This window comes from Littorina saxatilis, linkage group LG13, assembly GCF_037325665.1.
Source record: "Littorina saxatilis isolate snail1 linkage group LG13, US_GU_Lsax_2.0, whole genome shotgun sequence".
Taxonomy (NCBI): Eukaryota; Metazoa; Mollusca; class Gastropoda; order Littorinimorpha; family Littorinidae; genus Littorina; species Littorina saxatilis.
Genome location: NC_090257.1, coordinates 39,555,232 through 39,582,327, shown reverse-complemented (window position 1 = coordinate 39,582,327; position 27,096 = coordinate 39,555,232). Strand labels below are relative to the sequence as shown.

The 27,096-nt window shown below is 44.5% G+C and overlaps 2 protein-coding genes across 2 annotated transcripts in view; both read left to right on the top strand.

Annotated features, from left to right (window-relative positions):
- The first annotated feature begins 2 nt into the window (after positions 1 to 2).
- On the top strand, positions 3 to 21,504 carry LOC138945707 (arginine and glutamate-rich protein 1-like). The gene is made up of 5 exons (XM_070317196.1): positions 3 to 267; positions 11,077 to 11,187; positions 11,548 to 11,773; positions 14,344 to 14,427; positions 17,458 to 21,504. The coding sequence occupies exons 1-5, from the start codon at positions 101 to 103 to the stop codon at positions 17,614 to 17,616; spliced, it is 747 nt and encodes a 248-aa protein (XP_070173297.1). The 5' UTR covers positions 3 to 100; the 3' UTR covers positions 17,617 to 21,504.
- Positions 21,505 to 27,091: 5,587 nt separating this feature from the next.
- LOC138945704 (unconventional myosin-XVI-like) overlaps positions 27,092 to 27,096 on the top strand; it is a 56,602-nt gene continuing 56,597 nt past the window's right edge. The window contains exon 1 of the mRNA XM_070317194.1: positions 27,092 to 27,096. This exon is cut by the window's right edge and continues 1,446 nt beyond it. The gene's annotated coding sequence lies outside the window, so the exon portion shown is untranslated.

Below are 27,096 nucleotides of genomic sequence, written 5' to 3'. Positions count from 1 at the left end.
GTTTGCACTACTACCAACATTTGTTGGTCGCCATCTTGTTATGTCTGGCTATCGTTTGCTTGAGATGGTTAGGTGACAAAATCGTGTAACTTGCAGCATAATGGGTCGATCAAGAAGTAGAAGCAGGTCTTCCAGTAGGCATAAGCATAAAACTAAAAGAAAAAAGACTGCACGTTCAAAATCGCGGTCTGCATCGAGAGAAAGAAGCCGTCGTGATCGTGGAAATCGGCTTCGATCTCGATCCCGCGACAGGAAAAAGAGCAGTCGGTAAGCACATAATATGATTTCGGCTTCTCTAGCTCTCTGTCTTTGTGTCACTCCATGCTTTTTGCTTCCTAAAATGTAAGCAGTTTTATGCTTGGCTCCAAGCATAACTATTTCACTGTTTCTGACCTGCCGAAATCGTTCCAACTTCCATGATCTATGTGAATCTACAAACATGTTGGTCAATCTTGTTCTTAAATATTTTTGAGTGGGATATATATTCATAATACATACAATTACAAGTTCAACAAGCAGTTAAAGCTGGTATTTTTTATTCAAAGTGACCGACCAATGCTTTCAACCATTGTCCGGCCGGTGTGAACTTACAATTACACTTGACTTACACAAGTTACAGTTACAGGACTTGATGAATTATTAAATTTATTGAAATGATAATGAAATAATTATTAGCTTTTGACCGCCAGCTTATGAAAATGCTCAGAAACCAGTCTCTAGCATAATCAGACAGTAGCAAGTAACATCAGGCAAAGTTCAACATAACATGCGTGAAATTGGTCACATCATGAGTCATTATTCAACGTGATTGGTTACTTTTACCAGCTTAGTTAAACCACAGGCGGAAGGTATCGTCCACTGGACTACTACTATCACAGAAAGACTACAAGGTACATCACTCACCTTCGAGTCTTCTGTGTGCTTGGAGTCACTTCCTGGGGAAAAATATTGTTCAAGACGGTTTGCCTCTTCCTACAGTCTGTAAGGTCAAATAAATACAGTTGAATGATTGTTTGAACTGTATATACCTTTAATTTTCAGCTTCCGTCCGCTGCAGGTTGTTATTAACCATCATTTGGACGAATCTTCGTTTGCGAGTCGCTAACTTCCACTCGGCGTCAAACTCATGCATCCGCACCGAATATGCATACCAGCGCTCATTGGTCTAAAACATATGTAAATATTGTGCAGCAACCACGGGAAAATAATCTTCGAATATCCTGTTATTAACCAATGAGCGCTGGTATGCATATTCGGTGCGGATGCATGAGTTTGACGCCGAGTGGAAGTTAGCGGCTCGCAAACGAAGATTCCTCCAAATGATGGTTAATAACAACCTGCAAGGGACGGAAGCTGAAAATTAAAGGTACATACAGTTCAAACAATCATTCAACTGTATTTATTTGACCTTACACAGACTGTAGGAAGAGGCAAACCGTCTTGAACAATATGTTTCCCCAGGAAGCGACTCCAAGAACACAGAAGACTCGAAGGTGAGTGACGTACCTTGTAGTCTTTCTGTGATAGTAGTAGTCCAGTGGACGATACCTTCCGCCTGTGGTTGAACTTAATTAAACAAGCATCTATTTTATCTCCCACAATTCCGAGAGGAATGGGTCACGTGAGATAATTAAACAAGCATTTAATATCATATTCTTACTCCGAATCACATTAGCATTGAGTCACCTGAGATGCTTATCACTGAAAAACGCTTACCCGGCTAAAGAATTTAAAGGGAAGCAACCCCATCACCAAAACGAAAGTGAAAGTAGCTTTGGTAATGGGCCAGTACACCGGGAGTTACCTCCCATACGGGTGTATGCCACGTCACTTCCTCTAGGAACACGTGCCTATTATCATACGTCTTTTTCACCTCGGAGAGGACGGTTCACTTTTTGACGCTCTGTGGCTGACCTTGTGTGTTTGAGTGACACCCGCCGGCCACGTTACCCAGCTTGTCTGCTCGCCTTGCCTACAGTTTGGTGAGCTCGTTCCCGTTTGTTGTTGGTTGTTTGCGCTGTTTCGTTACTGTACGTTGTCCGTTTTTTACGGACTTGTGTGTCAGTGACTTGCGTGTTTCGCCATTTTGTTGTGTGAGTTAGTTAGCTAACTCGTGTGACTTTGCTAGTAGCTCTGCGTGCCCTCTTTCTGTTTGGGCAAGTGTAGCTTTAGTATTTTGTTGACGCGTAAGCGTGTGTGTTTACTGTGTTTTCAGTCGTTTTGACTTACGTTTCAGTAAATCTTTTTACTTTGCCACGTGTTGTTGACGTTTGTGTCAGTGTCTTGCGTGTCGCCATTTTGTTGTGTGAGTTAGTTTTCTAGCTCGTGTGACTTTGTTTGTAGCTCTCCGTGCCTCTGCTTGTGGGGCAAGTTTAGCTATAGTATTTTGTTAACGCATTAGTGCGTGTGTTTACTGAATTTTCCAGTCGTTTAGACTTATGTTTCAGTAAATTTTTTTCGCGTTGCCACGTGTTGTTGTCAACATGTCTGATTCAGACAAGCGCCGTGGCAAGTCGGACCCCAAGGGGAAAATTAAGGCTAAGTCTTCCTCTTCCAAAGCAACGTTACTTGTTACAGACCAAGAGCGTAACACTTTGTTGGCTGTACCAATTTCGGCGCCTAGCGCTGTTACTACTTCTGCTTCTTTTGCGGCGCCTAGCGCTACTGTTACTTCTGCACCTGTCTCTACATCGGAGACTTCGTCTTCTTTGTTAGCACCTGGACAAGGTGCGTTGGTTTCCTCTCTGTTAAAGTCACTGGTTCCAGAAATCCGCAGCTTGGTGCAGGCAGAATTTCAGCGTTCCGTCGCCAGCAGTTCGGCGTTTCCGGCATCTGGCAGTGACGTCCGGGCATTGGCTTCCGTGTCTTTGTCCTCCACTTCCGGCTTGGAGCAGCGTCCTCCCTCTTCAGCGTCGGTTGGTAAGCAGAGCTGGTCCGATAGCCCTCGTGAGGCGCCTGGACGTTCTCCTTCGGGGGACAGCTCTTTCGCATCGGGTCACGACCGATACCTTGCTGATCTTTCATTTCCGGCGATAACCTACGAGGCCCCGGACTTGTTCGAACAGCGGCGGCAGTCGGTTTCGACTGCCGCATTTCCGGCACTTGCCGGAAGTGATGATCCGTCCGCTCCGGCACGCTACGGCGGTCGCGGCAGGATGGAGTATTCACTGACTTCCGGTCCTTCCGGATCGCGAAGTCAACCAGTGCAGTCTTCACTTCCGCATTTTGCGGTTCCGTTGACTACACTTCCGGTTTCGGCCGGAAACGCTTCTTCCTCTTCTGGTGGTTCCTTCCGGATACCAGATAGTGGATTACAGCGTGCGCCTTCCGGCTTTCAAGCGCCTAGGCTTGAGCAGGCATCACTCCACTCAGTCGGGGGAGTGACGTCAGCTCATCCAGCTCCGGTTTTTGCGGATGGTCGTCCTGCTTACCCTTTACCTTCACAGGGTTTTGGGCGGCAGGATGACGTTAGTGCTCAGGCTTTTCCGGTTTCCGGTTTGCCAGGGCATGCTTCTGCTTCCGGAACTGGTGACTTCGGTCATGGTTCCACGTGTGACTATTCTGATGCTCCATCAGTGGTCAGCGAGGAGTCGCGGGGCGTGTTTCCGTCGAAGCTCAAGTCTGTTCTTGACGTCGCGGCGGAAGTAACGTCTCGTTATTTTCCTGAAGGGGTGGTGGCTGCGGACTCTTCCGCATCATTCGTTCCTTCTGCCATGGCGGACTTCCGGCCGGCACAGGAGGATGTTTCTTCCTTCCGGTTCGCCGAGTCTCCGTCAGTGGCTTACCAACTTTCGCATTCACTGGTTCGTCCAGCACATGCGGGGAGTGGTATTCGGCCAGTGCCTGTTCCGTTACTGCTTTCTTTTGGTCCAGTTCCGGAATCAGCTCAGCAGTGGGTGGCTTCAGCTGCCCAAGCCTCTTCCTTCGTGCCTACGGCCAATAGGAAGCTTGGCATGCCCAATCAGAGCCAGAATTGGCTGGCGTCTTTTGCACTCCCTAGGGCTACCCTTCCGGTTTCCCGGGAATTGCTGCCTCTTCTGACTAAACCGATCAAGCGTGATTCGGTTTTGCCGGTTTCCGAGGCTTCCCTCCTCTCTGCTGAGGAGGTTGGACGTCGGCAGATCGAACTGTCCTCCATTGCGGAGACTCTCGTTCGGGCTCTGTCTCGGGCATTGACCGATTCGCTAGTTCCTTTCACTCTCAGTGAAGAACAGAATGCGGACGATGTCTCTGCGCTTTTGACCGCATTGGCCAAGGTCAATGAGGAACAATTGCGTCTTTCCTCCCTGCAGTACACCCAAGCGGTACTCTGCAGGAGGGATCTCTTCCTCTCGCAGTCCCAATTCACGGAGCTGGCTACTAGGGAGACCTTGAGAGTCTCCCCGGTCTCAGAGGAGTCTCTCTTCTGTCCGCTGGCACTGGATGCCAGACAGAAGGAGATTCAGTCAAACAAGGACAGTCAGTTCCTTGACTACACTCTGAAGGGGGTGAAACAGTCTCAGCCTTCTAAACAGAAGCAGGCTCAGACATCGTCTAACCCCAAGCCAGCTCAGAAGCGGCAGGCTTCGCCGGCCGCTCGTGGTGGGAAGAAGAGGACGGCATCGGGGAGGGGGCGTGGCGGCTCTGGAAGTAAGCCACACCCCCAATGAAGCGCTCCCGATCTCACCTCCCTCCCGCCCTCCACCTTGGTGATGGCGGGAGGCCCCTCCCGGGCACTTTCTCGTTGGATGTCGGTAGTAGACAGCCAATGGATTGTGGGAGTGGTGAGTTCGGGCTTCCGTCTACTCTGGCGGGAGGAAAAGGCGCCTCTTACCCGAGTGCCTCCGCGGTTCAAGCCCCCCTTCTCGCAGGAAGCACGTTCCGTCTTGCAGTCGGAAATTGCCTCCCTGGAGCAGAGGGGCGCGGTGGAGAGAGTTCGGGTCCACAGCTCCCTGGGATTTTACGGGCGTCTGGTCGCTGTTCCCAAAGCATCAGGAGGATGGCGTCCCGTGTTGGATTTATCTCTCCTCAATACTTTCTTGAGGGAGATAAAATTCAAGATGGAGACGCCAGCCTCTGTCCGAGACTCTCTCCGCCCAGGAGACTGGGTGACCTCGATCGATCTCACGGACGCATACTTTCACATTCTTATGCATCCGACCGACCGGAAATGGCTTCGTTTCCGGTGGGGAGATCAGATCTACCAGTTTCGCGCACTCCCTTTCGGGCTGTCTCTCGCACCGTGGATTTTCACCATGGTGGTGAGACAGGTCTGTGCACTGGTGAGGTCCCAGGGTATCCGTCTGCGGGCTTATCTGGACGACTGGCTCATCATGAACCAGTCCCAGAGCGGCTGTTCGCAGGATACCCTGACGGTTCTTCGAGAATCCAACTGGTTGGGGTTCTCGATCAACCGGGTAAAGTCGGAGCTGACCCCGTCACAGACATTCACTTATCTGGGGATGTCTTTCGACATGGTCGCTTGGACTGTCCAGCCTTCTCAGAGAAGGGTGGACAAGCTCCAAGCTCAGATTCGCTCCACTTTACCTCTCCTGATGGCTTCCATCCGCTCGCTCGCCTCCATCTTGGGGCAGATGGAGTCTATGGCTCTTCTGGTTTCACTGGGCCGGGTCCACAAATGTCCGCTTCAGTTCGCGCTGAAGCCGTTTGTGGACTCTCCTCTGGTGGACTGGGACGCCCTCATCCCTTTGCAGGGATGGTTCCAGTCTGCGACCCTTCCGTGGTTGCACACGGAGTGGGTCTGCAGAGGTGTTCCGATCGTCGTGCCCCTCCCCGACCTGGACCTCTTTACAGATGCGTCCAGGGAGGGTTGGGGGGCACATACAGATCTTCAGACTCCTCCCTTTCCGTTACTCAGCCGAGTAATCCGGAAAGCGGAGATGGAGGAGCCGGCCCTTCTTCTTCTGGTCGCTCCTCTGTGGCCGTCGCAGGTCTGGTTTCCAGATCTTCTTCGGCTTGCCCAAGGGCCCCCCATTCCTCTCGCACTCGTGCGAGGGGAACTAGTGCAGCCCCGAACAGGCATTCCACACGAGGAGCCCAGTCTTCTGAAGCTTCACGTGTGGAAGTTGTTCGGGACTCGCTGAAGCGCTCTGGGGCGTCGTCTTTGACTCTGGACTTGGTGGCTCGCTCGCATAGAGCGTCCACCTCTTCAGTTTATGCTTCCCACTGGAAGGCATGGACTGCCTGGTGTTCAGCTAGAGGGGTGAGTTCGGTGGCTCCGCGCTCTATTCAGGTCGCTAACCACCTCTCTTTCATGTCTTCACAGGGCGCCTCAGTCTCCTCGTTGAGGGTCCGGCGCTCCGCTATCTCGGCGACTCTTCAGCAGATTGGTCGTTCTGTTCGAGTCGGGGGCGTTATAGCTGCAGTCATTAAAGGGGCTGCTCTTAAGGAAGCTAAAGCTCGTTTGCCCGCTCCCAAGTGGGACTTGTTTTTAATCCTGGAATTCCTTCGTTCTGCGGATTTTGAGCCTTTTAGCGAGGCCAGTCTGTTCAATGTCACTCGCAAAGCGCTGTTTCTCCTTTTGTTGGCTACGGCCCGACGGGGTAGCGAGGTCCACGCCCTGTCGGGTCAGCCTGGAGATATCTCCTTTGAGCCGGACGGTTCCGCATCTTTGCGTTTCCGGCCTGATTTCCTGGCCAAGAATCAGTCTCCGGGGCAGGCCTCTCCGCTGGTTAGAGTTAAGGCTCTGACCAGCGCGTTGGCCCCGGGTGACCCCGATTCGGTCAATTGCCCTGTGAGGGCACTTCGTCTGTACTTAGCCCGGACTCAGCCGATTCGGTCTAGTTCTCAGAAGTTGTTGTTTATCTCTCTCCTTACTAGGCGCGAGAAAGATTTGTCGAAGGTAACGTTGGCCCGGTGGGTGTCCTCGCTCATCAAGCAGGCTTATGAGTGGAGGCGCACAAAGAGGGGGGGGGTTATGCCCTCCTTGCCACTTGACTCGGCCCGAGCCCATGAGACGAGGGCGTGGGCATCCTCTCTGGCAGTTCTGCGCTCCAGACGTCTAGAGGAGGTGCTGACAACTGCGTATTGGCGTTCCGAAGATGTTTTCATAAACTTTTATCTTCGGGACGTCACAGCTCTTCGACAGGATGGCTCCAGAGGCCTTCCAGCGCTCATAGCAGCAGGCCAGTTCCTGTCCAGAACTTGATGGTGAGTTTTGATTCATTTCTAGCCCACCGCCTTGTTGATGTTATCTGCTAATGTGATTCGGAGTAAGAATATGATATTAAATGGAAAATTTCCTAAATAAATTATCATTTAATTAATATACTTACCCGAATCACATACTGTATTCCCTCCCACCTGCCCCGCTTATGGTTTTAAGATTTTTTAAAGCCGTATGATAATAGGCACGTGTTCCTAGAGGAAGTGACGTGGCATACACCCGTATGGGAGGTAACTCCCGGTGTACTGGCCCATTACCAAAGCTACTTTCACTTTCGTTTTGGTGATGGGGTTGCTTCCCTTTAAATTCTTTAGCCGGGTAAGCGTTTTTCAGTGATAAGCATCTCAGGTGACTCAATGCTAATGTGATTCGGGTAAGTATATTAATTAAATGATAATTTATTTAGGAAATTTTCCATTTATTATAATTTATACATTTGAGTTTGAGTAGTCAATGTTCTGAGACATTAAATTGACATTGTGACATATTAAATTAGTATTATATATCTAATTCTAAAGACCTTGAATCTTGATAGCTTTCAAGTTCAACGTAATCGTTATTGACTATCAAGGTATGCATGCATGGGTGCAACTCTGCCGGCTACACGCCGGCAGCCGGTTTTTCATTTTGGGTCCATCGGCTGCCGATGTTTTTGTTCCAGGAGAGTTTTTTTTGGCATTTTAAATACTAAAAAAGCTGGACCCCAACCTTTGCCGGTTTTTGGAATTTTCCAGGTTGCACCCATGTGCATGTCTTTTGACGTCACAATTCATGCATATTACTATTAGCCTGCGGAGGGCAAACAAAAGGTGATTGTCACTGTTAGTGGTGGATAATATGATGTCCCCAAACATAGTCCATGCTCTTTCGTTAAACACCTGGCGTCCGTGTGTTTTGCCAGAACAGCTGAGGCATGCATGTGCCTTTGAGTTTGACCTCCACATAACACGTACTCATTGACTCAATAACCCCTCAAGTACGCAACAACAGTACCAGCTATTGTGTTTTCAGCGTAGCAATAGGGCCCGATATTTAGACGAGACAAGTTTAATGCCGACGAGTCGCATTATACTTGTTCGAGTCTAAATATCGGACCCTATTGCTACGATGAAAACACAATAGCGTTTATATAGCTATTCTGACATTAAATTCTGTGTTAAAATCATGTTTTTGTCAGCAACAAGTACCAGAATGGTCCATGTCGCTGATTGTAGATGACGGTTCCCTTTCCGCATGAAGCCACGGAAATAACCGAACATTGAAAAACCCACGGACATGTATTACGGAGAAAACTCGAGATAACCGGATGTTTAGCAATAGCATTACGTCAATATGCTAGGAATCATATGACGTCATGACGTATCATGCTTGCCTACGTATATTGTATGTTAGAAAGTCCGGGGGCCCGGTAGCTCAGTTGGTAGAGCACTGGACTTGTGATCGAAAGGTCCCAGGTTCGAATTCGGGCCGGGACGGACACGGGTCAACTTTATGTGCAGACCCAGAGACGGAAGCCATGTCCCACCCCCGTGTCATCACAATGGCACGTAAAAGACCTTGGTCATTCTGCCATAAGTGCAGGTGGCTGAATACACCTAAACACGCAGACACCTGGGTAGCGCGACTCCGTTGCTGCTAGCTTTCCACTGGGAGGAAGCGACCCGAATTTCCCAGCGATGGGACAATAAAGTAATGAAAATGAAAATGAAGTCTGACTTCTGTTGGGAATTCGCGTGGTGAAGACTGCAGTAAATCTGTAGATGATAAGAGAACAAGGATTGTCTCAGAAGAAACGACTAAATGTTTCAGACCGGTAACTTCATTTCAACATTGCACTATACAATGGACGTTCTATGTGACAGGAGAGTTTGCTGATTTTGTGTTAAACATTGGAGAGATCGTCTGCTAGAATCAGAGATAGGTCGCTTCAGATTGCAGCTTCTGGAAATTTGCAAGGTTTGTTGCCTGTTAAAGAACTGGATTTTACACGTAATTAATATGTAAGCGCCTAGGGCTATATCTAGATTAGGCGCATAAAAATGATCACAATAATAATAATAATAATAATAATAATGTATGTCATGTACAGTAAGCAACAACAAAAACACACACAAAGCAAATGGCATCGTCTGTCGACTAGTCACAGAAACAAACCTGGCGAGGTATGCGTGTACTTTATACACGTGGAAGAAACCGGAATCATGCGTCTTTGTTATCGACAATATGCTTTTGGATATTGAGTAAAATGGCCGACTTCCGCCGCATTATGCTTTGATGATCGGAAGAGACCATCCAATCACAGCCCCCGAATTCCCCCACGTGTTCATCAGAATAGAGCTCTATATAACTTGATTAACTCAAAAACTGAACAAGCCAGGCTTGAACAATATTCCCAATCAAGAACAGTGGCATCACATAGATTGATACTGATAGATCTACTCCATCTAGAAAGAGTGCACGGTCACTTTCAAGAGCAAAATTGTGTGTTTTGTTATTTTCTGCTGTCTTGACAGTCTTGCGCGCAATGTTTGTTTCACTTTCACTGTTGGGGACTATCACTATCAGTGTCACTTGACTCACTGTGTTACTGTTTGTTTATTTAATTATTATACAACTGGTGTATGGATTTGGAGTAGTAATCTAGTGACACTGAATGACTGATAGCTTGCAATTTGTAGAACTTAGTACACATCAACAAGTTACACTTGCAGTCATTTAAATGTGCTTCTTTGAATCGATTGAGTGTCTTCCACTGAAAATGTGAAAGGATTATATATATTATGTCGCTGGAACTTGAAGAAATGTCACTGTCACAGGGACTGGGTGGCCGAGTGGTAACGCACGTGCACTCGGAAGCGAGAGGTTGCGAGTTCGACCCTGGGTCAGGGCGTTAGCAATTTTCTCCCCCCTTTCCTAACCTAGGTGGTGGGTTCAAGTGCTAGTCTTTCGGATGAGACGAAAAACCGAGGTCCCTTCGTGTACACTACATTGGGGTGTGCACGTTAAAGATCCCACGATTGACAAAAGGGTCTTTTCCTGGCAAGATTGTATAGGCATAGATAAAAATGTCCACCAAAATACCCGTGTGACTTAGAATAATAGGCCGTGAAAAGTAGGATATGCGCCGAAATGGCTGCGATCTGCTGGCCGATGTGAATGCGTGATGTATTGTGTAAAAAAATTTCATCTCACACGGCATAAATAAATCCCTGCGCCTTGAATATGTGCGCAATATAAATTGCATAAAAAAAAATCCCTGCGCTTAGAACTGTACCCACAGAATACGCGCGATATAAGCCTCATATTGATTGATTGAGTGTCAGCGTGAAAGACTCAGTGCAGTAATTTAAAGTTTCTCCTTGACCAGCTTTCTCATTTAGTCACTGCGTATGCTCTCACAACTTTGCATCGTCTGTTCAGCCTCCATCATCTTCATCTCACTTTAGTCTCTGACAGTGACACATCCGAAAGAAGAGATAATTCGCTTTTCCTGCTCACTGATATTTACAACCAAACATGGCTCAACAAAGGGACATCTTTTACAGGTAGATGGTTGAGGGGAGAAAGATAGGTGCAACATGAACACGATCTGAGAATGAGATTTGTCTACCAGTACCATGTTTGCATATGGGTTAGGGTAGTGACCAAATGTGAAAGTGGGTCCAGTACGTTGGAAACTTCAGATCGCTCTACTGGCACTGGCAGTACGTATACGGTTCTAGGTGGACATTTAATTGTTGTTGTTGTTGTTGTATACATGTTCTTATCCTCAAACCATTTGATTTGAATGTGAGCTGCCAGATTGGGTGATTTAAAATTATGAACACTGTAAGTGTGAACTGTAATTTGTATTTTATAGTACCTAGCCAACTAAGCCAGTGGATATTGACTTCCGGTGTTGTATGTTTCAGGAAAAGGTCATATTCATCCAGCAGTTCTAGCAGTGACGATGACCTTATTTTACGAGCAAAGCGCAGAGAAGAGGAGGAAAAGAGGAATGAGGTGGAGAAACAGCGACTCATGTAAGTATGCAGGATTGACATAGACAGTAATTGCAAGTGCAATACAGCAGTCCCTCTCAGTCTCATGAACAGAACCTCTTGCAGGTGGCCTCTTTTCAGAGGGAAATATTCTCCTCCCTCACTCAGTGTGTCTATGCTTGCCCCTATACTCTGATATAGGACGTAAAGTGAACAGGCCCAATGTCAATGACTAACTCGCTCCAAACAGTGAGTTGTGTCCCTTCGCTTCAGTTTTTGATTTCCATTTCTTGACAGTCTTTACCTTAATTCTCTCTAAACCTAGGTGATAGTGAATGATACAAATGGAAAGGCCGGTCAATAGCGCTCAGGGGTCTATCAGTGATTACTGTGTGATTGCAGGCGGCAGAAAGAGATTGAGGAGAAGCTGATAGAGGAAGAGGTGGCTCGCCGTGTGGAGGAGCTGGTGGCCAAGCGAGTGGAGGAGGAGCTGGAGAAGCGCAAGGAGGAGATCGAGGCAGAGGTCCTCCGGCGAGTGGAAGAGGCCAAGAAGATCATGGAGCTCCAGATGCTCAACGAGCTCGAGTCTCAACGGCAGGCCGAGCTGGAAGCGCAGAAAAAGAAGGAGGTAAACTCATTCCCTCCAACTCTGTGGGGGACTCAGCTGGCATGTTCATGCAGACCTTCTGTTCAGGAGGGGAAAAAAGAACTGTTGTTCTGTTTTGAGCCTAGGCTTCAGGAGGGGAACAAAAAATATTTAGTTTACGTCCTAGGCGTTGTATTGTTTTCATTCTTCATCTCGAAGTCAAATAAGCTGGATTTTTAAAAAAGTTTTTTTAGATCAGCATTCAAAATACTGTTGAGCAGGACTGGTAGTTTTGAATTTGAGCAGGGATAGAGGCTTAAAATGTTTTTTCTGTAGTATCATTGAATGGTTAATGGCGAAAGATGATGAAACAGAGGGTTGGGTGGGGGGGGGGGGGGGGGGGGGGGGGGGGGGTGTTTCTGGTCTATGTCTACTGAGCTCCTGGGGACCATTGGAATTTAGGATAGTCTTTTTTTTCTCCATCAATCGCAGTTTTGAAATGAATTAAACCGTCTTTGGGTCAGCATTTTGTGAACAAAACATTGGTAGAGCCGTGTTGCTGTGTTGGGTTCCCCAACTATATAAAGAAAGAAAATGAATTGCAGGCGAAGTGAAACAAAGAGAACATCCTTCAATTCTATGGGAACCATGAGGTCAACCTTAACAAAAAGAACAATTTGCATCGATATTTTGCTGTCCTCTAAGTAAAGGAAATGTTATTGAAGAGAATAGAATAAACACTGGTTTGATGAGAAAACTAAGTGAGACACGGCAGGTTGATATGTTAATTTGAACACAAATTTTAAGACACGGTAAACTTCAGTTAGTCAGAAGGGAGAATGGTAGGAGGGCAGGCTTTTGTGCAGAAATTTGAGAGGAAAAATATGCCGGCAGATGTCCCCCTCAACTTTTTCTTGTTTCTTTTCATGCCCTTTCAATTACTGCTTTCATTTGCAGCAGGTATCACCTCGTTAGAGACAAAACATTTGAAACAGACACGGTAGGGATGCGGCAAACAACTCAGAAAACAAAAAGGAATGAAAAGCAATGAACGTGCAACACAGTGCGTTGATTGAATTTCTGATTAAGTTATTTTTTTCTTAGTCTGTTTTAGTGTCCACTTCATTGTAGGGACACTTTCGTTTGCAAGGCCTGGATTTTTTCGACCATTCTACAAGGTTGCTCACATTCAAACAGCAAGTACCCTCGGTTGTTTTTTATGTAATTTTTTAAAATGTTTTACAAATTTTTTTTACTTTTGCGACTGGAAGATCACACAGTCAGCATTTCGTTGGCAGTGCGGTAGAGATATTTTGAACGTATGCAGGATTTCCTTGACACAAAAATGGGAGGGAATACGCAATACATGTACCTCATGTATATCTCGTCATTGGGTCAGCTTCTACCAAAATCAAATACCTTTCAAGCATCCACATTTTTGTGTGTTGGGGTCATGGGCCGTTGTTTGTCTCAAGTGTGTATGCGTGTGCGCTGAGAAAAGAAAAAAAGGGCAAAGATTGCAGCAGGCGCCGCTAGCTGGGAACAGTTTTACTGCAGTTACGGTATGTAAACCCCAAGATGCCAGCAGAGGTATAGTACACGATTTTTTGACACATGCTCGTATTATGTAGCAAGTCATTTGCATTTTGCCCCCCTTTCCCACGTTCTATTTTCATGTCTCATGTAATCAGCTCATCCATCAGCATTTTCTTCTGCAGGATTATGTCATTTTCATAGTGTTTCACTTGCTGCATTTTAATCAGACTTTTCTGACTACAGGTGTTTCTGATTTGATCAGTCCGTGAGTCGTCACTACATTTTACCATTTAATTCTGATCGCTTTTGCAGGTGTCCTTTTGTGTGTGTGCGTGTGAACGTCTGTCGTCTTGTTACACTTAACCGTGTTTTTATGTGCTTTCAGTATGTGTCTTCATACTGTCTTTTGCCTTTCAGCATCTTAGTGTAATTTGTTTCTAAAGTGGTTAATGTGTAAGGTAGGAAAGTAGTTGGATTGATTTGCTGAAACCTTTCATCATTCTCAACAGATAATTGTAATTGTGTGTGTGTGTGAGCATCATCTTTCTCTTGGTGTGATTGGTTTACATGCTCAGCCTTCTGTAAATGTCACAGCTTGGAAGTTTAAGTATCTAATTAACTACAATTGAAAAGTTCTGATTGTGAAGTTTCCGTTTAATCAGTAGTAGCACCACCTCTCATGGTGAAAGGTTTCCAGTTTAAAATCATTGTTTGTCTTAATGGCTTGTGAGCAAGGCACTCATTGTCTCTACATATATTCTTGGCATTATGGTTAACTGTATAAAAGATAAAAGTAATTGAAGTTTTTGGAATTTGTAGGATTAGTATTGTGGTCTTTGCATCTATAGTTATTTTTTTGCCAGTGTGCGCATACTTATGTGGTAATTGCAGACATGATTGTAGGTCCTTGCATTAGTATGTGTTGTGTAAGGATGTTTATTCCTGTGCATGTATTGCATTTGATTCATATTTTGTTTGGATTATTAATGATTGCTAGGACAGAGTGTGAAGAAAATGAAGACTAGAAGCAGGGGAGACAATCGGCATGTAGTTACCTGCCTTTTATTTCTCTTCAGGAGGAAGATCATAAGAAGCGCGAGGAGCTTGAAGCCATCATGGTAGAGAACAACAGGAAAATGGAAGAAGCACAACGTAAACTGGTAAGATCCTTTTTCATTGTATCTCTTTGTGTCTGTAAGTGAGTGTGTGTGTGTGTGTGTGTGTGTGTGTGTCGTGTTATGTTATATGAAGTCTTATATCACGCGTGTATCTCCAGACTCGGACTCAAGGCGCAGGGATCTATTTATGCCGTGTGAGATGGAATTTTTTACACAATACATCACGCATTCACTTCGACCAGCAGATCGCAGCCATTTCGGCGCATATCCTACTTTTCACGGCCTATTATTCCAAGTCACACGGGTATTTTGGTGGACATTTTTTATCTATGCCCATACAATTTTGCCAGGAAAGACCCTTTTGTCAATCGTGGGATCTTTAACGTGCACACCCCAATGTAGTGTACACGAAGGGACCTCGGTTTTTCGTCTCATCCGAAAGACTAGCACTTGAACCCACCACCTAGGTAAAGAAAGGGGGGGGGGGGGGGGGGGGGGGAGAAAATTGCTAACGCCCTGACCCAGGGTCGAACTCGCAACCTCTCGCTTCCGAGCGCAAGTGCGTTACTACTCGGCCACCCAGTCATCACCAGAGCAATATGTGAAAGCATAAACAATACTGATTTTTTTCTTTGAGTTTTGTTTCTGACCTTTTGTTAAATTGAGTGTTTTTACAGCACTTCTGCATTGTTGAAAAAAGGCTTACATTTTGTCTCAGTTTGTAACTTAGATTGAAATAAAATTTCTCTACAAATTGTGGTTTTGTTTTGTAAATTGAAAACTCTTGAGACTGAAAGAAACTGTATCAAAGAGATGTCATGTTATTATATGTGTTATGGTTGTTTTATGCAGTGAGATTTAACAAAAATGATGGAAAAGAAGCAGAACAGCACAGTTCAGTTATGGTATAGCTATAGTTATGCAGACCTGTTTACCAGTACGATTTGGGCGTATTTTGTACGCCAAATTATTATCGGTACGCAAATACGCGACACACGCACAAAATACGCATAAAAAAAGTCTAGAATACGTTTTCCGGTGTTGGTGTGCTGATGACGGGATGGTACAACTGATACCGGTTTCGGCCGAAGGGAGATAACCATGACAGCAAGTCTTCAGCTGTGGAAACCTTGTTCAGTTGTTGGCACGTGCGATCGTCTGGACAATCGTGGCAAAATGAAGCGGTAAAATGTGTCAGTTTCGGATGACTGTACCAAGTCTAAACAGCAGAAGCAGCAGATTTTCTTGGAGGAATATAAGAAAGAGCCAGGAATTCTGGAGTCTACTATAATGGGAAAAAGTCATGCACACTGCAAGTATTGTAAATCAGATTTCTCCGTTGCCCATGCTGGGAAATATGACATCGAACGACACTGCATTTCCAAAACTCACCTGGACAAGGTTGCTGCAAAGAAATCCGCTGAAAGCTGCCAAGGAATTATGCAGTTCATTCCCGCAAAGCAAATCCTGCCAGAAGAAAAGGCTGTAGTCCGTGCTGAAGCAATGTTTTCTGAGATGATTGTAAAAATGAACTTGCCACTGTCAACCGCAGATGTTATTTCACGAACTTCATCTTTTCATTATCAATCTGTTTGGAAGACACTGGTTATAATGCTATAAACTGACAGGTAAATAAAATTGTTTTATCCCTGTTGTATTGGAAGGAGTTAATTTCTGAAGGTGTTCACAAGACATGCTATTCTTACACAAACACGTTTGCACCCACGCGTACATTTTCCCTAGCCCATATGGCTTTGCTTGCAAAGTACACCAACTTTTTGAAAAATACACTCAACTTTTTGGGAAAGTACTCTTGCCTCGGGTTTAGGGTAAACAGGTCTGGTTATGGTATCTGGTAGGTACTTAATTATTTTTTAAAAACTACAAAATTTTTGCTCTGTGTTCTTCTCAAAATTGATTCAAGACAATCAGACCCCTATAATTTGACGAGTGAAGAAATGTTTGCAGCTTGGATGCTAATCCTTTCTTCAAATGACTTCTAACAAACAGCAGAGTCACACTCCTCGGCACCGCCCTGATATGGCCCTTCGTGGTCGGCTGGGCGTTAAGCAAAAAAAAAAAAAAACACTCCTCGGCAAGGCCAGCTGTATCACTATTTCTTCCATCAACAGCAAATATCTTACCAACGCATATTTCACACATGCAAACAACGGGTGTCAGGTGAATTTGACGAGGTTACCTGGTGACCCAGTTGTGCGTGAGGCCTGATTCAGGGAAGAGTTTGGGGTGAATTGAAGTAGTCTTTATGTAGACCTAATTAATATGCCTTCACAAAACATTACTTCATTTGAAAAAGGGTAACGGTCGGCTTACTAAAAAGAAATTTATTGAACAATGCAATCATTTAAAATTTTGTGTGTATAAAACTGACACTAAAAAAACAAGTACCAAGGTACCTCAAATGATCTATACACTTACAGGGATCGCGTTTACCGGTAATTTCTGGTATTTTACCGATTGAGATTCGCCACTACCGATAAAATAAATGGGTGCTCAGTCAGACTATTTCGCAGATTAATTGGTTTGACCGGGGAAAAAATAAAGAGTGGGGAAAAAAAATCTTTTTAAAGAATCCATGGTCTGTACGAGAGAAAGAAAGAGAGAGAGTTGCATGGCTTGTTGTGACAGACAGGTATCATGTTGATACAATGTTGCCATTGTCTCATGGAAAACAAATTGATGAGGCTTGGTGTCGCAAGGTCGTGTTAACGAAATGTCAAAAATGACGTCAAAATAATAACCCGAATTTATTCCACAGAAAACGTCTGCATCACTGTCTATGGCATTGATAAACATTGATTTAGTCCTTGTTTGCCTTTGACTGGTTGCCTTGGCAGGTTGACTGATTTTCGTGAGAGCATTGTGGTCAGCTTATGATGTCATACCAGTTTGAAAGATATCTAGCGCGATCACTGACTTACAAAAGACAGTTCAGTGAAAGATATCTAGCGCGATCACTGACTTACAAAAGACAGTTCAGTGAAAGATATCTAGCGCGATCACTGACTTACAAAAGACAGTTCAGTGAAATGTTTCTCAATGTGCGTGCAGGCGGAGGAGCAGCTGAAGTTGGTGGAAGACCAGCGGAAGATCCTGGAAGAGCGCCAGCGTCTGGAGGATGAGGAGAAGAGGCGGCTGAAGCGGGACCAGGAGGTGATCCTCAACAAGAAGAATGCTCGCCCCCGCCTCTCCTTCTCCCTCAACAAATAACACAGAGCCCTAGTCCGCGACATCTGGCCCTCCCCCTGACCCTCCCCCTGACCCTCCCCCTGACCCCCAAACGCCCCGCTCCCAGTCTTCCCCCCTTTTCCACAGTTTTTCTCTCAACAAGAAGAACGCTTACTGCGTCTTTGCGTCGCCTTCACTTCCCGAGCCCAAGGACCCACGTCTGTACTTTGTCCTGATCCCCTATCTTCCCATCTCGTCTTGTGTCTGCCAGATAGTCAAGTGGTGGTGCGTTTTCTTCACATCTTCCTTCCTTCCTCTCGGTTGACGTCCACTCTGTACACACAGTACCGTGTCAACATCAGTGGACGTTTCGAAGAAGTGTCAGAGGAAAGTAATATGAGCTGAGTTTTGGAGTAGTATGATGAGAGTCGAAGAGAAGTGTTCAACTGAGACGTAGGATAATTAGAGAGGAGGCACAAGCATTTGATGAAACCATACTTTAGCATGTCATTGTGGAGATTCGTTGGGTGGAAGCAGAGTGAGATTACGATGATGATTTAATTATTATATGCATCGTTCTTCTTCCCAGTGTTTATTATATGTTGGTCAGTTTGCTGACGATGAGAAGGAGGCTTACATAAGCGTGAACAGTGGTGTACGTTGTGCATGCTGGGTGTGAAACAGCAGCTACTGCTGGCTTTCTCTGTGTGAATTTTTTCAAAGAAGACTGTCGCTCGAACAGTCTGCGGTTCATGTGTCTAGTTTACCTTGTGGAGTCAAATTTGTATCGTCCTTTCACATCTTGTTCAAGTTTCTAATCTCTTCATCATTGCGCCATCGTAACGCAAGCATCAGTTACACATGCACCCATTCTCTTAATCTTCTTATCTTAAGAAATCATTTATCGTTCTCGTGTGAAACAAAAAGAAAAGCATGGTAACCAGCAGTGTTTACATGTACAAGTGGTGCTCTTCAGCGTCCTCTACAACAAAAGCGATTCGGCAGGATCTCATCACATGTAATCTGGTCTTCGATAATCCCAGGAAACACACCAGGCAGCGATGACGATCATCGACAGCTACCCATTCACACCTCGCAACGAGGGTCTTGTCTACTTTACACAAGAGTGTGTTCATAACATCGGTGTGTGTGTGTGTGTTTGTGTGTGTGTGTGTTTGTGTGTGTGTGAAGTTGGTATTCATAGTGATGCCCATTGACATTGTGTGGATGTGATGGGAGAGAGATGCAGTCTTCGTTGACTTGAAAGCTGTTTTTGCTGCATTGTCTTTGTGCTGTCTTGGATTTGTTCATCTATGAAATTGTAGGGCATTTGAATGAAGAAGGAAGGAACCTTCAGTGGCTTGGTTTTTTTTTAATATGAACATGTAGCCACTGTACGATTTTGCAAGTAAGGGGGAAAAGTGACTGTGACAGTGTGAGAGAATGAATGTGTTGATGGATTTTACGTTTTGTACATTGTGTGTGTGAACTGAGTTCTGTCATAATGATATGCACCTCATTTGTAGGCTGTAGGCTGCTGGTACATGTACCCATCTTCATGCTTGGTGTTGGATGAGTGGTATGATTTGACGGTAATTTGCGAGGAATAGCGAGTGCTGTGTGAAAATAGGTTGAAATGTTTCATCAACTACAAGATTCAATTCAGTCATGTGAGTGTATATTACCTGATGTTATAACCCAAAGAGTACTTAAGCAAGCAAAAGTAGATTTACTCAAAACATACTTTGGTGTAATCGTATTGTATAAGTTTCAACTGCTCTGCCTCAAAGAATATAACAAAGACAGGTAGGTTCACACTGATGACCCTCAGTCACTAGTTTTAGCACGTTAACTGGAACAAGGTCATCATTGCACTTTGGATGACATTGGGTCAGTTCGTTATTCAGCAGAACGCTTACTGTCGTGGGTAATCTCAAATCACAGAAATATATATATATATTGCAGTCACTCTTTCACTTTCATGTCCCAGGGATGAAACTTCGTAAATATTGTGTATGTGTAGACAAATACAAATCCTCCCCAGTCTTGTCGTTCAACCTGTAAGCCTCAAATTGCCCTTTATGGTTTGTACTTCAGCAGGAAGGATTGAACAACCATCGCAAACGCTCCAGACATATTTCACTTCAATCTAAAAAATAATGTACGAAAAGTTGTTGAGAAAAGGAATATGATGTTTTTTACTCATTGTCAGTGAAAGTGTGCAGGTTGGCAGTTACTTTAGAGAAGTTTTCAAATTTGACTCGTCTTGAGCAGCAATTGCGAAGTGGAAAGACAATGATACAGTTTACCTTTTGAAAGAATTTGTGACTCAATAAGGAATAGATAACATAACGTCATCGCTTTTTGTTGTTGCCCCATACCAAATTAAAAACAGTAAAAAGAAAGATAATACAACCATTGCAACTTCTGAATTTCTGTTTTCAGTTGGCAGACAAAGGGATTGGCTAGGTTTTGTCATGTGTGGCTATAGCTTTTGCAGGTGAAATGGCACTAGAGACCGCTTTGTCCTTTTTGGGTAGGTTGGACAAAATCGCTGGCAGTGGTGTTTCACTTTGAAATGATATTGTTGTACATGTCTGTTCAATGTCAGCTTCTGCATACCATAATTGTGTGCGTGTACATGTGAGTGTTTTGCATATGTGGTTAAGGGAATTGAGGACAAAAATACACACATGTAGCCCTCAGCATAATTTGATGGAGTAAGAGTAGTAGGTTTGAGAAAACGAACAAGTAAGTTCTTGCTGAAATACACAAGGACCGTCTCACTTTGATACCCCCCGCGGGTTAGGGGGAGTCCCATATTGGTTGGGACGAGAAAGAATTTACCCGATGCTAACCAGCATGTCGTAAGAGGCGACTAACAGGTTCTGTTTCTCCTTTTACCCTTGTTAAGTGTTTCTTGTATAGAATATAGTCAATGTTTGTAAAGATTTTAGTCAAGCAGTATGTAAGAAATGTTACGTCCTTTGTACTGGAAATTTGCATTCTCCCAGTAAGGTCATATATTGTACTACGTTGCAAGCCCCTGGAGCAATTTTTTGATTAGTGCGTTTGTGAACAAGAAACAATTAACAAGTGGCTCTATTCCATCTCCCCCCTTTCCCCTATCCCATCTCCCCCCTTTCCCCGTCGCGATATAACCTTGAATGGTTGAAAACGACGTTAAACACCAAATAAAGAAAGAAAGAAAGAAAGAAAGTCTCACTTTGATTACAGTACTTATCAGGCCTGGGAATGATACACCTTTCGTCGTAAATACGACGAAGTCCTTTTCTAATTGTGTGCCCTAAAAAATGCTTAAAAATGCTTAAAACGCTAAATTTTCCCGTTAGTACTCCCAAACCACTTTTACTCATTCCCAGGCCTGTACAATACATGTACTTTTCAGTTTCTTTGAAAAGAACCTCTGGAACAAATGTGTATAGACAAACATTCATTCTTGCTAAGAAATCTTCAGAAGATAATAAATTGATGACTACAGTATATTCGTGTCCAAGTAAAGTCTGATTTATATAGCTTTTTTTTTTTTAAACTTCGGGAGTGTTTTGGTAAGGACCTCCCTTGTAAGTTAATTCAGAAGTTAGATAGTGTAAAGTAAGGATAACTTGGAAAGTCATTGCCTACATGAGCCGGGTGAAGCTAACAATTTGAAATTAAATGGAAAGAATAGATTAACTCTAAATTATTAACCAAGGTTTAGGTGTAAATATTACATTAATGAGGATGGAAAATGTGTGTTCATATTAGAGTTTCTCTAAAAAGAATGTTTAGATCTGAATGTTTGCGGTATCAGTGTGAATGAGAGAATTAGTGTGTGTAATTTTTCAGTTGCGACTAATAGGATCTTTCTCATAATGTGTTTTCATCATTTTGTCCACTGATTAGGATTAAACCGGCTTTTGACGTTCATCATGTGTGGTAAATTTTATAATTCTGTGTCTGTGTGTGTGTGTGTGTGTGTGTGTGTGTTCCTTTCAGGGATCCTCAGGAAAACATCGAACGCAGAAGAAGAAGAGATCCTCAGTTCACACTGTTTAAATGTCTGACAGTACCGTGACTTTTGATGTTTGTTGTGGGCAGAAGTTCTTTTTTGTTTTGTTTGTTAAAAGTTCACAGACAAGCACACTCACACACACACATACACACACACACACCACCCAACCTTCCCTCCCCTTTCCCCAACCAGCCCCCCCCCCCCCCCCCCCCCCCCCCGCTTTATTCAGAGATTCCCACCAGGGAGCCATAACAGTAATTTGTTTACTTGCCTCCAAAGATTCCCATCAAAGGAATATCGTTTGAAATACAAGATACAAGAAGTTTTATTGTCCTCATCAATACAAGGAAATTTGGCATGTGTGTGGCAAGACATAATACACTGATACATAGACATTTACAAAACACAACTGAAGTGCAATATCAGCACACCCTTACGCAACATACCCACTACTTCAGACACACAGGCAACATGTGCCCCTCGGACGTACGCAACCCACAATTCACCCAGCCATACAGCTCCACATCAGCACATGCACTTACTCATTCATGCAGCACTCTAGCACCCGGCCATGTACAACCAGAGACTCTGGTACAACTCACACACTGGAACCCTCATACGGCTACATTGATTTAACGTCATTTTTACAGGACAGTTTTTTTTCTTTCAGTTATATGTTGTAGTAGTTTGACCTTATTGTTTTAGGACAAGTAGAAAGAGCTCGTTCACCAATAGCAAAGACTCGCGCAGTCCGTCAGTGTGCCTGAGTGTGTGTGATGGGGGGGGGGGGGGGGGGGGGGGCTCTTTCGTGACCGGCCACCTGCAATGTACGGACAGGTTTGCACTGGCCCACACACACACACATACACAGAGACAGACATAGAAAGACAGAAGCGGAGAGACTCGGAGGGAGACACAGACAAAGACATACATACAGAGAGAGAGAAAAAACTGTAAGTGATCTGTCTGATCTCGTGAGAACGGTATCAAAACGAGATATGTCACCTCTCCGAATGCATTGCAAGAGATGACCGCTCCTGCGGCCATCAACAATTGCAACTAGTGTGATTATCCTGTAGGTTTTCTCGAGTGACCTCACGGCGGATAAACTTACAATCCCACTTTGAGCAGAGCAGAGAAGCGGCGATGCCGTCTACAATTACAGTTCCACGGATTCAGTGGACCGTGACAACTTTTGTCTACCTTGAAACTTGATGATGTGTACGTGAATAAGACACTAACAGGCTGAGAAAAAATTGTTTCAGAGGGTTTTAGCGTTGGTTGACCTTGGGAACTTCACAATCATTGGTTGGAATAGGCAAATTATCGATTTTGAGAATGGACATTTGCAAGATTATTAATTTATTTTGATATCGACACTCACGCTAGCGCGCACACACACACACACACACACACGGCACACACAGGGTGGACCTACCTCAACGAGTCAGTTTAGAAGAAACACTTTGCAATTTTCCCCATCCCGCATAAACACACACACACACACACACACACACACACAATGAGTCACACACACTCAGACACACACACACACATACCGTGCCATCCATACACACAAAGAGTGGCGAGTTTACGCCGCATTTTCTCACTCGAGCGATCCTGATCGAATATGATAATTGCTAATCAGCTCTCAGTGAAAGTCGGACAAACTCGGGTCCCGATTTTGAATTCAGAGCAAATATTTATACACATGCAACGCGCACAATGACTCCACCCCCCCTTCCCCCGCGCTGAAATTGAGACGGTTATCTGGGTTATACTGACAGTCGTCACAGTTTTTATAAGCGGTCAAAAGCAGTTCCCAATATCGACTCATTTTGTGCTCTGGGATAATCATGATATTGCATATTTGATTTTCACCGTCGCGTCACGTGCGTTTTATGTACATAACGGGAAAACCACTTACGTCACCGGACAAACATTTAATCCGATCTAGCAGTGAACATTTGGAGTGTATAAGGGAATACTAATGATACTATATGCATTTGATCGATAAATTTATGTCTCTGTTATTGGAAAGTCAGTATCAGGTATGCCTTTATTGTGCGTACAAGTGTAGTTTTCAGGTATGTATATATATAGTGTATATATGCTCGAAAATTCTGATATTGCTTTCGCACGTCTTCGGAAAGTTGAGTCCTCCATCCTTCCAATGTGAGTTCTTTTCGTCAATCTGATTTTGTCTTTGTTTTTTTATTTAAAAAAAATTGTTCTCCAGTTATTTGTGTACTTTGTGTTTCAAAAATCAAAAAACAGACTGCTAACGTTCCAAACTGATTCAGAATTAAAAAAACAACACCACAAGTATGGTACATTAAATTATTGGAACGTTTAATTTATGACAAAACAAAGCGTTACAATCACTAGAACTTGGACTCAATAGTCTTTAAAAGTGCAATCCTAACAGGACCTTCAAACTGAACACGCTAGGATTTTTTAAAGTTGTGTCTTGCCGCATTTGAAGCCCATACCTGGACAATGCCACTTCTGCATTGAAGACCACCCCCCTCCCCTCCCCTCCGAAGTGATCAAAGGATTCTATTTTTAGTATCACGGGGATTTACCGCGCAGTTCACCCAGTCAATGACCTTGAAACGTTGTCCAGTCAGGTGCATGCTCTTCACCGATCTGGAACGGTGGATTTTGTGAATAAACGTTTAGTAATTTTCCCTTGATAATTACCATTTTCACGTGTTAATTACTAATTTTCCCGGGAAAATTACTAACTTTCACCTGTTAATTACTAATTTTTAGTTTTGGCTCACTTCCTGACGGATTGCTAGTGCCAAAACTAAAAATTAGTCATTTTCCCGTGAAAATTACTAATTATCCCATGAAAATTAGTAACTAACGAGTGAAAACAGTAACTGACAGCGTTAATTAGTAATTATCACGTGATAATGGGTAACCCCAGGTTTTGGCACTAGTAAGCCGTCATAAAGGTTTCCGCCAGTTATCTCTTTGAGGTTTTGTGTGCACAGAGTACCGTGCCCCTTGCGGGGGCATCAAACATCGAGGTCACAAGCAGGGTCAAGGGGCATCTTGAACACGCGGCCAGTACAACTGAACGATTCAAGGGGGGCAATCTCAGTCATCTGAAAGAGGGAAATCCAAACGCAATCCGCCTTGTTCGATTTTATGGGCTTGGACGATAGAGAAAAATAAGAAAAGCAAAAGCTGGAGTCCAGTCTGGACGAAACTGCTATCAAGAACGCAGAATTGATTTTTTCTGAGTTTTTTTTAGCCGTAAGCGCCATGTTTATCGGAGCAGGAAACTCTTCCAGAGTGAGGCCCCTTTGTTGGTTTCACTGCGGCCGCATGTTGTGAACAGCAGTTATGAGAAATTCGAAATGAGAAATGGCGCTTACGGCTAAAAATAAAAAAAAAAAACTCAGAAAAAATCAATTCTGCGTTCTTGATAGCAGTTTCGTCCAGACTGGACTCCAGCTTTTGCTTTTCTTATTTTTCTCTATCGTCCAAGCCCATAAAATCGAACAAGGCGGATTGCGTTTGGATTTCCCTCTTTCAGATGACTGAGATTGCCCCCCTTGAATCGTTCCGTGTCAAGGCCAGTTGTACTGGCCGCGTGTTCAAGATGGGTCAAGGGGAAGGTCGGCTGAGCGGACAGAAGACTGTTGGAGGGATCCCCCTGTCGGACAGGAAATGGGGGGGGGGGGGGGGGGGGGTTGGGAGTGAGGGAGAGGGAGAGTAATTACACTGGCCAATTTGAAGCATATTTTACGACATAGCTGCTTTTTTAATTTCATAACTACGTCATTTCATATAATCACTCAGACACAGGGACGATTACATCCTTTTTGGCTCACGTAAGTGTAGCCTATGCGATCGTAACTTTGTCTGTCTGTGCGTGTGTGTGTGTGTGTTTGTGCGTGTGTATGTCTGTGGTAGAAACTTTAACATTTCGTCATTTGAAGACGTCACATTATGGCGTAAGAGGGTCAGACGTCACGCGAAGGAATTACTGAAAGTCTCGGTTTTGAGCGGGCCGAGACTAGTTGGAAGGCAAGAGTTATCTTTTTCTTTTCATGTCTTGGCGTCTCAAATCTTATTAGTCAGAAAGCGCATGCACGTAGTCTCGACCAGCGCGTGGTATGCTTCTTTCTGAGTACTTTACGTCACAAATTGTACTTTACGTACTTGATGATGACGTACGTTCATTGTATGTGTTCTATTTCGTTGACTGAGCACGGCGGGGACCAGTTAGCGTGAGCGCTGGGATTTCGAGTTTCATTCGACATGTCAATGCATCGCAGTATGAAATAATACAGGTAGGAGGTTAGTTCTTGTACTTTGGGTCAACCAAAGTCGATAAATGCATTCTTCACTATGGTATTGAGTCTGATTTCGTCGTCCATCTTGAATCGAAAAACACTCTTCTTACAACAAAAAAACCAACTTCGTTGCGAGCTACGGCGAAGCTTCGCATGTCAAAACTTGAGAAGCCGCGATGTTGGGGTCAAAGTACCACGCCGTAGCTGCGGGTTTTTGGTATTAAGACTTTGCGAAGCTTCGTGTAGTGAGTTTGTGTTACTGTTTGTCTATTTCTTACGTGAGCCTTGAAGGCTTCGCCTCTTGTTTGAATGCATATACACTTTCTTTTTTGAAGCGTGGCATTCATTCCCCGAAAGCGGAAATCAGCAAACTCAAGTGGCAAATCCCACACATCCAGCGAAACCTTCGTTGACGTTTTTCAAAAAATATCCAACAGTTCTTTGACACAGAGACAGACATCGCACACACGAGTACAAATGTTTGCAATACAACGGGTCATTCGTCAGCAGAATGAGTAAGGCCTATCCGGGAATTGTGTAGTTGCCTGTCATTTGCTCCGAAGCATGTCACGTTCTGCTGCTCCTTTCTAACTTTCTTTCACCCCATAAGCTACCCCTGGGTACCCGAATTCCAACAGGCACTTGACGGATTTTTAACAAATTTTTTTTAGCGCGGTTAGTTTTAAAACTAAATCAACCTGTCCTCACCCTCATTAGTGTCGCTCAAAATCTCCGTCTTCACTCTCATTCTTCGAATTCTAAAAAAACAGAGAAAATTAGAAAAATAAGAACAACCACAAGAAGACAAAGGGAAGAACAGGAGAGGGGGGGGGGGGGGGGGGGGGGGCGTTGGTAGAATGGACGACTTGACACATTAAAACATGGAATAACAACGAAACCAAGCAAACACACACACACACACACACACACACACACACACACACATACACACCACCACCACCACCACCATCAGCAACAGCGATTGCAACACCACCACCGCCAACACCACCACCGCCAACACCACCACCAACAAAGCCGGAGGTCACAAGAATGACAGGGAAGTATATTATTTCAAGCACCAGTACACTGGCACTCGATACCACCCCGTGTCAGTCCCGCGTCCACCCCACCCCCTTACTCTACCCGGGGTGAACCGAAGGAACGCGATTTGTCCAATCTATTTTCACTGCTCTC

Excerpts from the sequence above, each read along its gene's own strand:
- LOC138945707 (XM_070317196.1), top strand. The coding sequence starts at position 101 with ATGGGTCGATCAAGAAGTAGAAGCAGGTCTTCCAGTAGGCATAAGCAT. Across the intron at positions 268-11,076 it reads GACAGGAAAAAGAGCAGTCG|GAAAAGGTCATATTCATCCA; the intron begins GTAAGCACATAA and ends TGTATGTTTCAG. Across the intron at positions 14,428-17,457 it reads AAGAAGCACAACGTAAACTG|GCGGAGGAGCAGCTGAAGTT; the intron begins GTAAGATCCTTT and ends ATGTGCGTGCAG.